The sequence below is a fragment of the Mastigoproctus giganteus genome, chromosome 3 (assembly GCF_048544385.1).
Source record: "Mastigoproctus giganteus isolate SK-2022 chromosome 3, ASM4854438v1, whole genome shotgun sequence".
NCBI classification, from domain to species: Eukaryota; Metazoa; Arthropoda; class Arachnida; order Uropygi; family Thelyphonidae; genus Mastigoproctus; species Mastigoproctus giganteus.
The window spans coordinates 163,966,013-163,982,474 of NC_143577.1; the positions used below are offsets into that span (position 1 = coordinate 163,966,013).

Here is a 16,462-nt window from a genome sequence, read left to right on the forward strand (position 1 = left end):
GAAATATTTTTCCCTTTGTTACTTTCAAGCCTTGCGGTTGTTGTAAGATATCAGTTTCCTTATGCAAAGCCAGAGTCCAGTGAAACGAAAGGACATGTGACATATTACAGTATTTTGGACCCATTAGAAGACACTGGAAATTACACCCCCATATCATCAATTATGTATACTCCAAAGATGAACTACAGTATACAAATAATGGAAAAAGTGGTTAGCAAATTGTGGCAATCTGAAAAAAAGCCAAGTAAGCATATTTTCGTGTTTAATTTTATTATAAAAGTTAGTGCTATATACAAAACTTATTATAAAAGTTTTGTATACAGCACTATGCATTTATATATTGCAAAGCTAATTAAAAATAATTCTTCAAATAACAAACCACATCATAATTTCTACATATACAGGTTTCATGTTTACCCATAATATGTGTATCGTACATATAGTTTATTTGCATATCTGTTGTATATTGCAGTTCTTTTTTTTTTTTTTTTGCTTGGCACTGTATTGTTAAGATCTTGAAGTAGAAAAAAAAAAAAGAAGTGTTTGAATCACCCTGACAGTTTATGCTATCTGTGTGAATGGTTTACAACAAAAACTCAAAGAAAGCAAATCTACAGTATTACTAAATGTACATATTATTTGTATTTTGTTTGCCAGATTGGTGATCAGGACAAAACGTTAGCTCCTCATATGTGCTATATTACCTGCACCACAAATCTGAGGATGTAGGAAAATTAACATTATGCCTTTTTGCTGGCTCTATGGTGCAAGAGCTATGTAACCACATTAAAGATTGCTATTTCTGCATGAAAAAATATCAGGGATGTCCAGAAAAAATAAATACAGCATCAAATATCCTAGCATATCATCTCCATTGGCGCATTATAGCCTCAGTTGCTGATGCGCCAATAAAACCCAAACAAACAAACAAAGCATATCATCTGCAATAAGGTCTGTTCCACATAACGAACACCTGCCAATACCAGACCCGCAAAATTATGAGATAAAGAAAGCAGTGATGAGTATAGCGAGGATTCTTATGTTGCAGTCTTTGTTGGCCCATCCACTTCCTGAGATTTGGACTACCAACCATAAGATTTTAACTGTTACTCTTAATTAAGGGAGAAGAGTTGATTGACTTTGTTCATAATTCAAAGTTATTGAAAGAGCAAGCAGAACTCTGTGGTTCTGGGTTACAACAGTGGAAGTTACTTGAATCAGGAACCAAAATTATAGTATATCATAAATGTTACAAAGTTTTTTTTTTTTTTTTTTTTCCCAAAGTATTTCATTATGGAAGACAATATGCTTCTGTAACAATATTTATGATCTTTTGAATGAACTGGGCATTGTGTTGCCCAATTTATTCAGATTGGCATATATTTATTGATGTCTCAAAATTAAATTTAAAAAGCAGTTTTACTGCACAATGGAAATGCATTCCATCAGTTCCTCTAATTCATGCTGTTGACTTGAAAGAAACATATGAAACTATCTCCAAGGGTCTTAGTGTAATTAGTGTACAGTCATGGTACCTCATTATCATGACTTTGCTTAGAATGTCTGTTGTGCTCTTAAAGTAAATGGATTAATCACTGGTTTTCAGGGAGGTTCCACAAAATGCTGCTGTTTTCTGTTTGTGGGACAGTTGTACAACATAAAAATATTATATTGTGCAGCAGTGGGAAAAGAAGGAGGAATTTTTTACCAGGGAGAAATAATTTAAAATATGTTCCTCTGAGTGAACCAAAAAAAGGTTCATCTTCCTTTTTTGCTTATTAGCATTAGCATTAGTAGAGGCATATGATGCAAGAAAGCAAGCTTATATAGCATCAGCCAAATAAAAAAAAAAAAAAACCTTCCCATTTCACCCATCCATTCACTTCAAAACTTTCTCTAGTTCAGCCTTAAACTTATTTAAGCTGTCAACTTCCACAATGACAGATGGAAGCTTGTTCCAGCAATCAGCCACCCACTGACTAAAAGGCAAATTTCTGCACATCTATTCTACAACTGTCTTTCCTCAATTTGTATTTGTGCCCCCTCAAGTGCAGAATCTGAGCAAGAAGAAGAAACCTATCAGCATTCAGCTTGCTCACACTATTTAATGCCTTATACACCTCAATCAGATCACCTTGCAGGTGCCTGCCTAGTCTCCAGATATTGCAATTTACAGAACTTAAGCTTATCTTGGTAACAACAACCCTTAGTTCCATTCACCAATCTTGTTGCCCTTCTTCTGTACTCATTCCAACAGCTCTACATCCTTCCTAAAATAAGGCTTCCACATGTGTATGCAGTTCTCAAGGGTGCGGCCTGACCATTTCCTTATACAAGGCAATAATCATATCTTTATTCCTGCTAGCAAAATTCCTATATATCATTGACATGACACCATGAGCTACTCTTTCAGACTGTCTGCACTGCTCAGAAAACTTCATATCTGACTGCAAAATTACCCCCAGGTCCTTTTCATTCTCATTATAAGGCTTGTATTAATGAAGAATTTTGTTAAGGCTGTGGATAAAGCAGAAAGCGGATTCTGCTATCTAATGGAAGTGTTTCCCAATTTAACAGATGCCAAAGTGAAAGAAGGAATTTTCATTGGGCCTCAAATAGGCAAACTTTTGAAAGAGGATGTATTTGAAACAAACCTAAAGGATACTGAACCGACACTTTGGTGATCATTTAAATCAGCTGTACATGGATTTCTTGAAACAGGAAAAAGAAAATAATTAGGAATCTCTGGTGTCAAGTTTACTGCAATGTTGGAAAGATACAGGCTGCCAAATATCTTTGAAAATTCAGTTTTTTCATTCTCACCTCATTTTTGTTTCTGTCTAAATTTTGGAGATGTAAGTGATGAACAAGGGGAAATTACTTTCATCAGGACATATCCAGTGGTTGTATCAGGATCACTGAGACTGCCGTGATGGGAGATTACTGTCGGTTTCTTAAGAGAGAAAGCAAAATGCAGTATAAGAAAAACTCTAGTGGCAAACATTTCTAAAGGAAACAGTATGTATGTAGTATATACATACATACATACTGTATGTATGTATGTAGTATATTATAGAAATGTTTGGTTAAAGTATTTTAAAATGAATCAGACTAATTTTTAAGATTAACTTGTATTATTGTATGATATTTGAAATTGGCCATTCATCATATTGCTAAAATTTTAGTATATCTTTTGGTGGAGATAGAGATATATAATTTTGGAATCAGTGGATCAATTTTCTTTCGAATCTGCAATTTTTTCTCTGGAAGCATGAATTTTTCTTTTTCTTTTCTTTTTTCTTTTTTTTTTTTTGTTGGTCATTTTTATTAGAACTGGTCATTAGTTGGTCATTGTTATTAGAACTAAATTATGAAAGATGTAAAATATTATTTGGAGTCTTTACTCAAACATAATTATGATCTTGAATAACAAAAGCATAAAAGGATTCAATATTGGTCTTTTCTTTCTTGAGTAGTCAATAAAGATTAAGAAATAGGCAGTGAAAACTTTTACTGCCTATTAACTTACAGAGATGCATAATCTATTATGCATCTCTGTAAGTTAATTCAACATTGAATATTATTTGCTATTACAATATTGTGATTTTATGCTGCAGATCTGATATGTATCCTATTAACATATTCACACTGGGCTGCAGAATTCATGTGTTTCCTGAGGAAAGGTGTTTTTTGAGTAAATTCTCTTCTTTCAGGAAATTTTTCTTTTCTGTTCTGATTTATTTGACCTAAAATGATAGTAGGTGTGTAGCACTTAATCAGAACTGATTTCTGTGCTAATTAAGTGTGAATTACAGTCACCTCCTGGGGGTTACCCTGGCCAGATGTGGCCAGGTGTAATGGACGCTGCAATTTACTGGTGTTCATGCACTTTTGTTGTCATTTTTGTCATGATCATTTTTTTCACACTGTTTGAAAAGTAAAAGGACATTAGAAAAGTTTGCATGCTTTGCAATGTGTAGTAGTGAATAATTATAAATAATTTCTGTCAATAATTTCAGCAACCTATTGCTGGATATCCCTGCCTGATGGCATTGATATAAGTAAGGGAGAGAGTGACCTCCCAGTATCTGATTATGTTTTATGTGCTACTGCAATTAAATATGATTTTGTTTTATGTCTTCTGTTGGTTTTTTTGTATGATATGGAAATATGAAAAGTTATTTATTAAAAAATAATAAAATAAATAAAAAATAAAGCCTTTTGTAATCTGTAAAAGTTTTGTTTAATCAAGGAAGATACCTATATAGATGTCTTTTAAGTAAAATAAATATACTCATTCCCATGTAATAATTCATTATTTCCATTAAATATAATTGATATAAAGAATGCAGAACAATGTTACTGCATGTTCTGATCATATTCTTACAACAACTTATTATAATTTGGGTAGTGTAATGGCAACTTGCAGTCATACTCTGCAGTCAAAGAATTTTGAGATCCTGGAAATAGATAAATTTTTTTGAAAATTTTTCCATCTTTTTACTTAATACTAAATTGTATTTAGTAAAAAGTTTTAATAGTTCTAGTCACATTCATTGGCTTATTTTTAAATTTAGTAAGTTATAATTTAATATTTTTTAGAGCTTTTGTATCACTGATTTCACTGCGAATAACCTATCTCTTAATTTTAACTTGTAATGCAGTGTATCATAATGGGAATGTAGTATTCTTATTGTAGTAAATAAGTAGTTTGAAGGTTCTGTTCATGTAGGTTGGCATCTGTTTTTAGCTAAGAAATTAGAAAGGTAATAGAATTATTTAAAATGTAATGGTATTAATGCGTACTACGTAAAATAACTACTGATAACTTATAAATGATGCAATGTACATAATGTAATCTAAAATAGTGTAAAATAGTTTGTACTGCTGTAAAATAAGAGGGATTAGTGCAGCATTATTATTTTCATATCTATAGCTTCATGTATTGTTTTTAAATTAAATTTTGACTAAAATCATGCCTCATACTAGACTGTCAAAGCACCAGCCTCAAAGTAGCAGGAATGTTGTGGTTTAGGGGAGAACTTTTGAGGGCATTTCTCCTGTGAATTAGGACTACATTTTATATGCCAACTGTTTTCTTTTTGTAAAGCTAATGTTAGCAGGGCATGATACAGCCACAGGGGTGCCTTTTTGTGTGTGTGTGTGTTCATTGCAAAGGACATGAAGCGGTTAATTGAAAATTGTGCATTTTGATGGGCTAATATTAGGGCTTGAGAGATAGGGTTGATGCCCTCAAAGGTTTACAAGAGGGACCCACAAAGCACCCAGCTTCCTGTCCCAATGCTCGAGCCCATGCTCAAGCAACAGACAATGCAGTGACATCCTCCGCAATAGAGATTCTTGGTCCCAAAGGAAGCAGTTGTAGTTGGGGGATTGTCAGGGAAGCGGGAGGAAATATATTATGCAAAAAGGATAGGTGAAATAGCACCAGGTTATATCTGCCATGGGCTAAAGTTGATGACATTGTAGGAGAGCTATCATCTTTTAAGGTGACAAAAGGTGATGTACACATTGGTACTAATGATATTAGGAGTAGGAGTCTAAGGATTTAATTAACAAGTACAAGGCAAGGTTGAGAAAAAGTTGAGATTTAGGATTGAAATTTAAAATGTTGCAGTCCTCTCCAGACAATGGTAGGAAGTAAGTAAGTGATGAGAGCTTGTCAATAAGTTTGGCTCTTGAGAGACTATGCAATGCTCATGGGGGAAGAATTTTTCTCAGTGTGGTATGTGCCCCAAAATCCAGAAGAACCTAAAATCCCTCCTGGATTTCAGGATTCAGATGTCCTATAGAGAAGATTAGAAAAATTCAGAAGTCCCATAGTGTAGCATTAGCATTAGCATTAGTAGAGGCATATGATGCAAGAAAGCAAGCTTATTCAGCATCAGCCAAAAAAAAAAAAAAAAAACCCCTCTCCCATTTCACCCCTCCGTTCGTTCGAAATACCTGTCCAGTTGAGCTTTAAATTTGTTTAGGCTATCAACTTCAACAAGTGATGGAAGTTGGCTCCACCAACCACCACCCGCTGGCCAAAGGCAAATTTCCGCACATCTATCCGACATCCGTCCTTCCTCAATTTGAATTTATGCCCTCTGAGGTGATTACTCTGAGAAAGATGAAGAATTCCATTGGCATTGAGCATGCTCAAACCATTCAAAGTCTTATACACCTCTATCAGATCACCTCGCCGGTGCCTAGTCTCCAGACTCTGTAATTTGCAAAACTTAAGCCTTTCTTCGTAAGAGCAACCCTTTGTTCCATTTACTAATCTTGTTGCCCTTCTCTGTACCCGTTCCAGCAGCTCTACATCCTTCTTGAAATGAGGCCTCCAGACCTGTATACAGTACTCAAGATGTGGCCTAACCATTGCTTTATACAAGGGAATAATCACCTCCTTATCCCTGCTAGAAAAATTCCTGTATATCATTGACAAGACACCATGAGCTACTCTTGCAGCTCGTCTGCACTGCTCAGAGAACTTCATATCTGCCTGCACAATTACCCCCAGGTCCTTTTCATTCTCCACCACTGTCAGTGTAGTACCGCAGAGTTGATACATTGCTCTGGGGTTACTGTTTCCCATATGTAGTACTTTACATTTGTCAATGTTAAACTTCATTTGCCACCTCTCAGCCCATCTGTTCAACCTTTCCAGATCCTGTTGCAGCAGCATAGCGTCAGTAGTGTCCTTAACGACCCTGCCAACCTTTGTATCATCTGCAAACTTAGACATTAAACTTGATATCCCATCATCAATATCATTCATAAACACCGAAAACAACAATGGACCCAACACTGAACCTTGAGGAACTCCACTAATAACATTAGTCCACGTTGAGCAGTGTCCATTGATTACCACTCTCTGTCTTCTGCCACTCAACCATCCCCTTATCCATAGCAGCAATTTGCCTCTGATGCCACACTGCTCCAATTTGTGCAGCAGTCTTCCATGTGCAACAGTATCAAAAGCCTTTCTAAGATCCAAATATATAATATCAAAGTTATTCCCTGCATCCAGTTCTTTTGTGACTACATCATAGTATCCAATCAAATTGGTCAGGCAAGACCTGCCCTTAACAAAACCATGCTGCGTCTGAGCTATAACTGAATTCTTGTCTAGATGATCCTGCAGTGCTTCTTTAACCAGTGCCTCCATTAATTTACCTGGAACAGAAGTTAAACTAACAGGTCTATAATTACTTGTGTCAGCCTTTGATCCTCCTTTGTGAATTGGGGTTACATTTGCACATCTCCAGTCTATGGGTACCTCCCCTGAGTCCAAAGAAACTCTCATAATTATGGCTAGGGGTTAGCATACTTCCTTTGCTGCCTCCTTTAATATAACCGGATAGATCCCATCCACCCCAGGTGCCTTTTTTATGTTTATCCTCAACAATCTCTCCTCCACTTTCCTCTCAGTTATTACAAAATCATCCAGCTCACTTCCAATGTTTACTTTACCTACATCATTCTCCTTCCTGAATAACTCCTCATGCGTGAATGTAGATGCAAAATACTCGTTTAGATTGTTAGCCACCTGAGCAGGATCCTCAACTGTTGAACCATCAATATCCAGTGGACCAATCTGATTCATCCCTTTCCTTCTCGAGTTCAAGTATGTAAAGAACTCTTTTCTGTTTTTCTTTGCATCCTTTGCCAAGGATTTTTCGTAGTCTGCCTTTGCCTGCCTAATCTCCTTTGTGACTTGGTTACAGACCAACTTATATCTATCATAGGCTTCCATGTCACCCATTAATTTGTATGTATCCCATGCATTTTTCTTCTCTGCCACATGTCTCATTAGTTCATCTGACAACCATTTAGGCCTAAACCTTGAACAAGATTTCTTAGTTGGTATGTAAAGCCTGGTAGCCTCCAAGATTAGTTCCTTGAATGCTTCCCATTTTGAGTTTGCTGTTGGTAACATCATCAGTTGGTCCCACTGTATAGAATTTAAATACTGTCTCAGTCCATTATAGTCGCCTTTACGAAAACAAAAACCCTTCCCTTTACCTCTGATGGTAGTTACCTCCTTGAGTAAATCCCACTTCAACACACTGTGATCACTGCCACCTAGTGGTTCATTTATCTGCAGGTTCTTAATGCATGAAGAATCACTACTGATAATCAGATCAAGAGTATTGCTCCCTCTTGTTGCCTCACGAACATGCTGATGTAGAAAACAATCATCCAATAAATCCACAAAAGCCTTGCTAGTATGCGAGTGACCAACCCACAAATTCCAGTCAATATCTGGGAAATTAAAATCCCCCATTATAAGACTCTCTGATTTACTGGCCCACTCTATTTCCCTGTACAGTTTCTTATTATACTCATCAGAGTCATTAGGCCTATAGCACACTCCTACTCTCAATTTTGATTTCCCTATGCTTATGTCACACCAAGCTGACTCGACACTGCCCTGTCCATCGATGTCGACTGGCTTCACTTCCTTGGACTTTATGTGTTTCTTAATTAATAGCATAACCCCTCCTCCCCTGTCTATCCTTTCTATACACATTGTATTCCCCAAATTCCGGTTCCGCATTACTTATATCTGTGTGACAACACGTCTCTGATATCCCAACAATATCTGCCTTTGATGTTTTGAGCAATACCTCAAATTCATCAAATTTATTTACCAAACTCCTAGCATTGGTGTACACGCAGGTATAAATGCACCTGTTTCTATTCTTAGCTACCCTAACACAACCCATGTGTTTACTTGTAATGCAATGACTACCAGCAGTCTCTGAAATATCCTGCATCTTGTTTTTCAGACTTCTGCTCATTTGAATAGAAGCAGTGCAAGAATCACTTCCACCTCTGCCAGTGGCTACTGTTAATCTATTAGTCCTTGTATCCCCCCCCCAACTAGCAGTTTTCCGACCCACCTAACACTGCCTCGACAGCATCAGCAAAAATTCTTGCACCCTTTCTATTTAAGTGTATCCCATCCCTGTAGAAGCAATCTCTCCTGTTAACAAGTACAGTCCAGGCTGAAAAAAATTCTACCCCTTGAGCCTTGCACAATCCCTCCAGGGCCGAATTGATCGACAAGGCTCTCATCATATACTCCCTCCTATCGTGTCTGGGCAGAATTGCAGACACTTTCAAGTTCAACCCTAATTCACGGCTTTTTTTCAACAGTGATTACAGCAAGTACAGGTCAACCTGTATAATTCCGCCGGTCTCCTACTCTTAATATCATTAGTGCCAACGTGTACAACTATATCACCTTTTGTGCCCTTAAAAGATGATATCCGCTCTACAACGTCATCAACCTTTGCCCCTGGCAGACATACCCTGGTCCTATTCCACCTATCCTTTTTACAAAGCATGTTCCCCGTTTCCCTGACAATAGAGTCACCAACAACTACTAGTTCCTGTGGGACCAGCGCATTCTGCCTAGGGGGCTGCTTCTGTGTTGCCTGATGACCAAGTGCAAGCTCTGGCGTTGATGTGGGCAGCTGAGAGCTTGATGGGCCCCTCAATTTATTTCCTTCGAGGGCATCCACCCTGTCCTTCAAGGTCTCATAAAGGCCCATAACAACGCTGAGTTGTCGCCTGATTTCCTTGCACTCCTTACATCGTGCACACACAAAGACATCCCCCTTGGCAGTATCATGTCCCGTACCCGACTGCTCCGCAAACATCAAGCAAACAGTGCATTTTAATAGACTGTGATTCAGAGGGCAACTGCCCCCCTCAGTTCTCCCCTGAACCACAGCACTCCCATTAGCTTGAACCTTTTGCTTTGCTGCTCTGGTCAGAGTCATGATTCCAATTTAATTCAATAAAATTTAAAACAAAAATTAAATCCTTAAGTTATATCCCAAAACAGTTATGTTATATATATATATATATATATATATTTTTTTTTTTTTTTTCGGTATCTAGTGTTCCCTTTATACAACTTCCGTGTCACGTGTACCACTATAGTTATGTATTAATTATTTGTTACGATTAAGTCGTTATATATATTTATAGAGTTAAAAATACAATTTAATTGACAATAAAGTTTATCAAGATTAATAGATTTATTGATTAATTGACAATATTATATTATGCACAATACTACACTAAGCTTATGCTATCGTGTAAAAATGGCGGGAATTCACGAACGGTACTTCTACGGACTCGTAAGTATTGATTAGCTTCCAAATCTCGCTATCTAAATTTAGAATAAACTAAGGATCCTGACTAGGTCTATAATCTACTTATAGAAGATAATTTGATATAACAATTGGTTAATAAATCGACTAAATTTGGTTAAAAAAAAAAAAAAAAAAAAAAAGACCTCTCGTTCAATTTGTGACACATGGATTTCATACCGTTACCGATACTAAGTAATATCTACAAAATCTCTGTCTAAGTTAAACTTTAAACTAAGTATCGTAACTAGGAATATAAAGCTACTCTAGAAAAAAGTTAATATGACAATTTAAACTAATAAAGCAGAAAATAAATCAGGAAAAACTTCTCTGTTTGAAGAGCTTTAAGGAGCAACGTCTGCACAGGCTAGAAAAATAAGACAGCTGTAACACAGTTTTTGTTGCAACTGTTTTAAAGGAAACAGCTCCTTTAAAATAGAGTGCTGGGTGCAATGCTAACAAAGGACAAAGTTATGAATAGAATATAATTTATTTACAGTCTTGTGCCAAATATCAAAGGAGAGTTTCTCCTACTTTTCTTAACTGAACAGCAGGCTCATTCCATTTCTAATATGAGTTGTTTTTTGTGAGATGCTACCACACTGCGACCAACCATACTTTTATGGACACAGGTAAAAACTCATGGTTAGCCCCCCCAACCACTACATGGTAGATGACTCATCAACTGGTGCAATACCACCACTTTGTTATTGGAGACTTAAAGGGGTGAAACCCACGTTTAGTCTCCAGAGCTAAGTTCAGGTCAACCCTTCTCCATCTCTTCCATCATGCAGCATGACTGATGTCGTTTGAAGTTATGATGAACACCATGGCGAGATCTAAACTTCCTTACATTTCGTGGGTACAGCTCTATTGCTACACCGGAACAACCCTATTGGTAACTCTCTAGGAGGCTTCCGGATCAGCTAGTGTATAATCTTGCTACCTCTACTCTGCCAGATAATGACTGGAGGGAGTCAGAGTAGTGTGCATGCAGGGGACATTGTCGAGACCACATTATGTCAAGGATCTGGGTATATACCATGTGTACACCATAGCCAAAAATTTCATTACTTCATACAGCATGTCTCCCCCCCACTTTTTCTTACTATTGAATACATCATGAATTGTTAAACTAATAGAGCAAGCTTATCTGCAAAAAGATCTAAACCTCCTAATTTCACAAATATATGTGGTCTCAGTTCTAATCTCAACGATGTCCATTTCCACTTACAGTCTGCCAAACCCCATGTACTTTTTCTGACAGAATCTCAGTTATCAGTTGATTCAATTACTGCTCATCTCAGTTGTCCAAATTATTTGCTCTATGATTCCTTTCACCTCAAAGGTGGTACTTGTGCATATGTCCGTTCCGATATTTCCTGTCAGAGAATTGGTAATTTGGAATCTCCTCTCTTCAATCTTCTCTGGCTTATAATCTCTCTACCTCATTGTGTCAAATTCATCTGTTGTCTCTACTGTTCTCCCAATTCCATTAATCACTTGGAGCTCTTTGACTTCCTCTCTTTGCAACTTGACTTTCTCCAACTTTCCTAACAGCCAGGTAATTTTCCTTGGTGATTTTAATGTTCAGAACTCTAGCTGGCTTCCATTTTCGTACGTAATTCTTGAAAATTACAGTTTACAGAAGTTAGTCTAATGTCAACAAATATCTTCTTTTGCCTTCTCACCCTCCAACCCGTGCACGATACTAAGTACTATGCGGTGCCTCCGTAGCCAGGTGGGCAGGAGCAGCAGTGTGTAGCACATGCTTCTTGATTAGACCGGGGTTCGAGCCTGTGACCACTAAATACGGAGGATGCAGAAAGGTCGGGGAATGACCACCGCATATCCCCGGAGCAATATGGCCTTAGTTGCTAATGTTCCTAAAAACCAAATAACAATTAAGTACTATAGGTTCTAATACCTCTCGTGTTTGGGGTTTGCATAAAATAAAAAAAAAATAAATAAAAAAAAAGAAAGAAAAACCAAAAGATTGTTTTGTTAGTTTTTGTCTCCAGTAGGACATTTTTCTTGTCTAACCAGCTTAGAGGACAGAAGACTATTTTTCTCTCCCGTAATTGTACTATATGTGAATATTTCTTGTTGCATTTTTTTCCCTTTCAAATAGAAAAGATTGAAAGATGTGTTTGCAAATAATTGTTGATAAAATGCAATTCAATGCTAATGTTTTGCAATTACATTATAGAGCCAAAAATATTTTTCCTAGAACGTATACCTGAACAGTTCTTTGATTGCCATTAAAAGTTACCCAAAGTCTGAGCATAATTTTTTTTTTTTTTGCACTTAAAAAATGAGCACGCTTAAATGAGTTTGTTAAAAAATTGCTGTAGCTTGGTTTTCTTTTATGCAAAATTATATTTGATTTACCAAAATAATTTTTATTACTTATGCATCTTAGTAAAACTATCTGAATGAAAAATTTCAGACCTGTACTATTATCAGTTAAAATGCATTATTTATTTAAATTTCCTTTCAGCTTTAGTGCCATTGGAAAATGAAGATGATATGGAGATATATGGAGTTGTTCAGTCTCTTCGGCAGCATTCTTCAACTATAGTAGGCATAGTTTTTTCCAATTTTAAGAGGACTGGATCGCTACCGGAAAGTTTACATTACAAAATACGCTACGCATCAATTACTGATTTCGATACAAAATATCGTTTTCCTGTAACAAGAACCAAAGGATTAAGGGATTTTGATGGTAATTGTTTCTTTATTATGGTTTTGTGTTTAAAAAATGAAAATAGCCTTACTTGTTACTTGCATTTCTAGTTATGTACAGTACTACTCTGATTAGCAAAGTGATTGCATATCTGAAGGAGATTGTGCTATCTAATGACATTGTATTTTACAAATAGCTCATATAATGACACAGACATTTACCACTTTGAAATTTAGTGGGTCACATTTGTAACACATTAAATGAAACAGTGTTAAAGAAAACATTGATGCTTGGGGCCACAAACTTTTTTTTTTATTATGGATTATAATCTGTGTACTTAGTCACTAATATATGACCAAAATAGAAATATCAGTTTTTTTACGAGTTTTTCTTTTTTTTTTGTGAGACCTTTGTCATGTCCAAAGACCCAGTTGTAAAAAATGTTGCTTCTGGTCACAGGACATGTACTGCTTTTTTAAATTTGCACTGTATATTTCTTGAGTTGATATGAGGTTAAGAAATTGCATGGTGTAATATACAGTAATTGTCAGTGCTTTTTTTTGTAGCCAGCACCTCCATAGCCAGGTGGGAAGGAGCAGCAGTGCGTAGCACACGCTTCGTGATTACACTGGGGTTTGAGCCCGTCACCACCAAATATGGAGGATTCCGAAAGGTCAGGGAATGACCACCGCATATCCCGGAACAGTATGGCCTTAGTTGCTAATGCTCCTAAAAACCAAATAACAGCTTTTTTTGTAAAAAAAAAAAAGGTGTAGCTACCCTTTTTCGGGCCTGGAGGCAAAGAACATGTTCGGGCCCCTACTGAATTAATGAAAATTGCAAAAAAACAGGAGGCAACCAAAGACACCAGGCCCCTAAAGGTTCCAGGCTGTTTGTTTGTATTTGGTTTTTAGGAGCATTAGCAACTAAGGCCATATTGCTCCGGGGATATGGGTTGGTCATTCCCTGATCTTTCCGCATCCTCTGTATTTAGTGGGTCACGGGCTTGAATCCCAGTATAATCAAAAAGCATGTGCTACGCACTGCTGTTCCTGTTCACCTGGCTACAGAGGAGCCAGGGTCTGTGCCTGGAGGCAATTGCCTTGCCTGCCTACATGGTAGCTACGCCACTGGCCGGTACTCATTCTTTGCTATCAAGAAAAATTGAAAATTTAAAGGACACGAAAAGTACAGTACTCTAAAAAATTATTTCCTGATATTGTTATTTAGTAGTAATGTTTTTTGGAATAAGAACAACAAATTAAGTATATTAACACACAGTTTATTAAGCAAAAATTTATTATTCAAGTAAATAAAAAATAAGTAAATGTTTAAAAAATAAGTAAAAATTATTAAAAAAAAATAAGTAAAAATAATTTCATAATAAAGTTTTTATAGAATATTCTAAAATTTTATCGAGTTCTCATCCAACACACACTATGCCGACTTCTTACTGTTTATCTGTTGCTGAATGACGTTTCCGAAGCAGCCACGAATCGACATATTTTGCTGGATCGAAGCGGGTCAGCGGTGGGCCACAATTTTAAGAAACAGTAGTGAAGAAACTGTTTTTGTCATCAGTGTAGCTCTGGTTGGGCTGATGATCAAATTCATTTGTGAAAATCCTCATTCATATTCACTCGATGAAATTGGTATCGTACTCAGAGTGTTCATCAAATGCTCTTCAATTTTTCCAAAAACTGCCTTTTTGATTAGGTATTCAAAATGGATGAATTGTATCTCTTTCATTTAACTTAATCCTAATTGACAATTTTCTAAATTCATTCTCACCAAATTCATGTAATACCTTCGTTGTCCTAATTTTCCTTCTCTCATTATCGATATTATCGCTAGTTCTTAAATTTGAATTTTTTTTTGAAACTGTCCAAAATGTCGGTGTCATTCGGATATTCAACTACTGTTGCCATGTAAACAGAGATAGGGAAAATTTACAGAAAAATGTAGATAGCGCACTTCCACGAAACAACAGATGATTATTTGTCGAGGTAACAGAAAATCACTCTCCCTCACTGTTAACTCTCCCTCACCTTCTCCACTTACAATAAACTAGGTTCCCTATTTAATTCTTACAAAGATACACACAAATATCCCATCAGTGATCTCAATAACTTAATATATCTCATAAAATGTCAATCAAACTGCGACACCTGTTACATCGGCAGCACAACCACCAAATTCGGTTCCTCCACAACTTCCAATACCTGCACATACTACCACTTCAACAGTTTCAAGACAAGTCAATCCTGCACTGAGTTAACAACCCATGTTCAAACCCACAACCACACCCCCCTTGTTGACTCTGCCATCACTATTATTAAACTTAGATCGAGCTACAGAATTCTTCAATATGAAGCCCTCACCGTCGAATGGTACCGACACCATTCTGATCTCAACATTATTAACGCTAAACTTCCCTTCAACCTTTCACCGGCTTGGAACCTCTCGCGGCTAAAGTTCCCACGTGTCAAAAAGAGCATCATGGGAGTTTAGATTAACTTTAAATACAACACGCGCTCACTTCTCTTCCATTTGCCAACATGACGGTTTACTCACGAGAGTCCATCGTAACGACTATTGACACCACCGGTCTTCTCTCTTTTTTTCATTCACGTCTTTTAACCTCTTTATGACAACCAAGGATTGGAGATCTGCATTTCTACTTCCTTGCGCTCATTTTAAAATCTGTTTAAATATTTTCACCCCATTCCCCACCTTAGTTCTATTTAATGCCTCTTTCAACCTAAATTTAACTACCATCTACAAAAAAAAAATTTTATTGCAGATTTATATAAGGTGAGTACCGTTTTCTAAGCATTTGCTATTCATTTTTTAGCTTGATATACCATCATCAATATCATTTATAAATACAGAAAACAATAATGGACCCAACACTGAACCCTGAGGGACTCCACTAATAACATTTAGTCCACGATGAGCAGTGTCCATTGATTACCACTCTCTGTCTTCTCCCCCTCAACCATCCCTTTATCCATAGCAGCAATCTGCCTCCAGTGCTACACTGCTTCAATTTGTGTACCAGTCTTCCATGTGCAACAGTATCAGAAGCCTTTCTAAGATCCAAGTATATAATATCAAAGTTATTCCCTGCATCCAGTTCTTTTGTGACTGCATCATAGCATCCAATCAGATTGGTCAAGGCAAGGCTTTCTCTTAACAAAACCATGCTGTGTCCGAGCTATATCTGAAGTCTTGTCTAGATGATCCTGCAATGCTTCTTTAACCAGCGCTTCCATTAATTTCCCTGGAACAGAAGTTAAACTAACAGGTCTGTAATTACCTGTGTCAGCCTTTGATCCTTCTTTGTGGATTGGGGTCCAGTCTATGGGTACCTCCCCTGAGTCCAAGGAAGCTCTCATAATTATGGCTAAGGGTTTGCTTACTTCCTTTGCTGCCTCCTTTAATATAACTGGATAGATCCCATCCACTCCAGGTGCTTTACTTATGTTTATCTTCAACAATTTCTCCTCCACTTTACTCTCAGTTATTACAAGATTATCTAGCTTACTGCCAGAGTTGAATACACCTCTGGCATTCCCCTCGATGAATAACTCCTCATGTG

At 36.9% G+C, this 16,462-nt stretch overlaps 1 protein-coding gene across 1 annotated transcript in view; it reads left to right on the forward strand.

Annotated features, from left to right (window-relative positions):
* LOC150088380 (phospholipid-transporting ATPase ABCA3-like) overlaps positions 1-16,462 on the forward strand; it is a 433,767-nt gene that overhangs the window by 18,251 nt on the left and 399,054 nt on the right. The window contains exon 2 of the mRNA XM_090370142.1: positions 12,676-12,900. Within this exon, the coding sequence (XP_090226268.1) occupies positions 12,676-12,900 (225 nt within the window). The remainder of the gene's footprint in view (positions 1-12,675; positions 12,901-16,462) is intronic.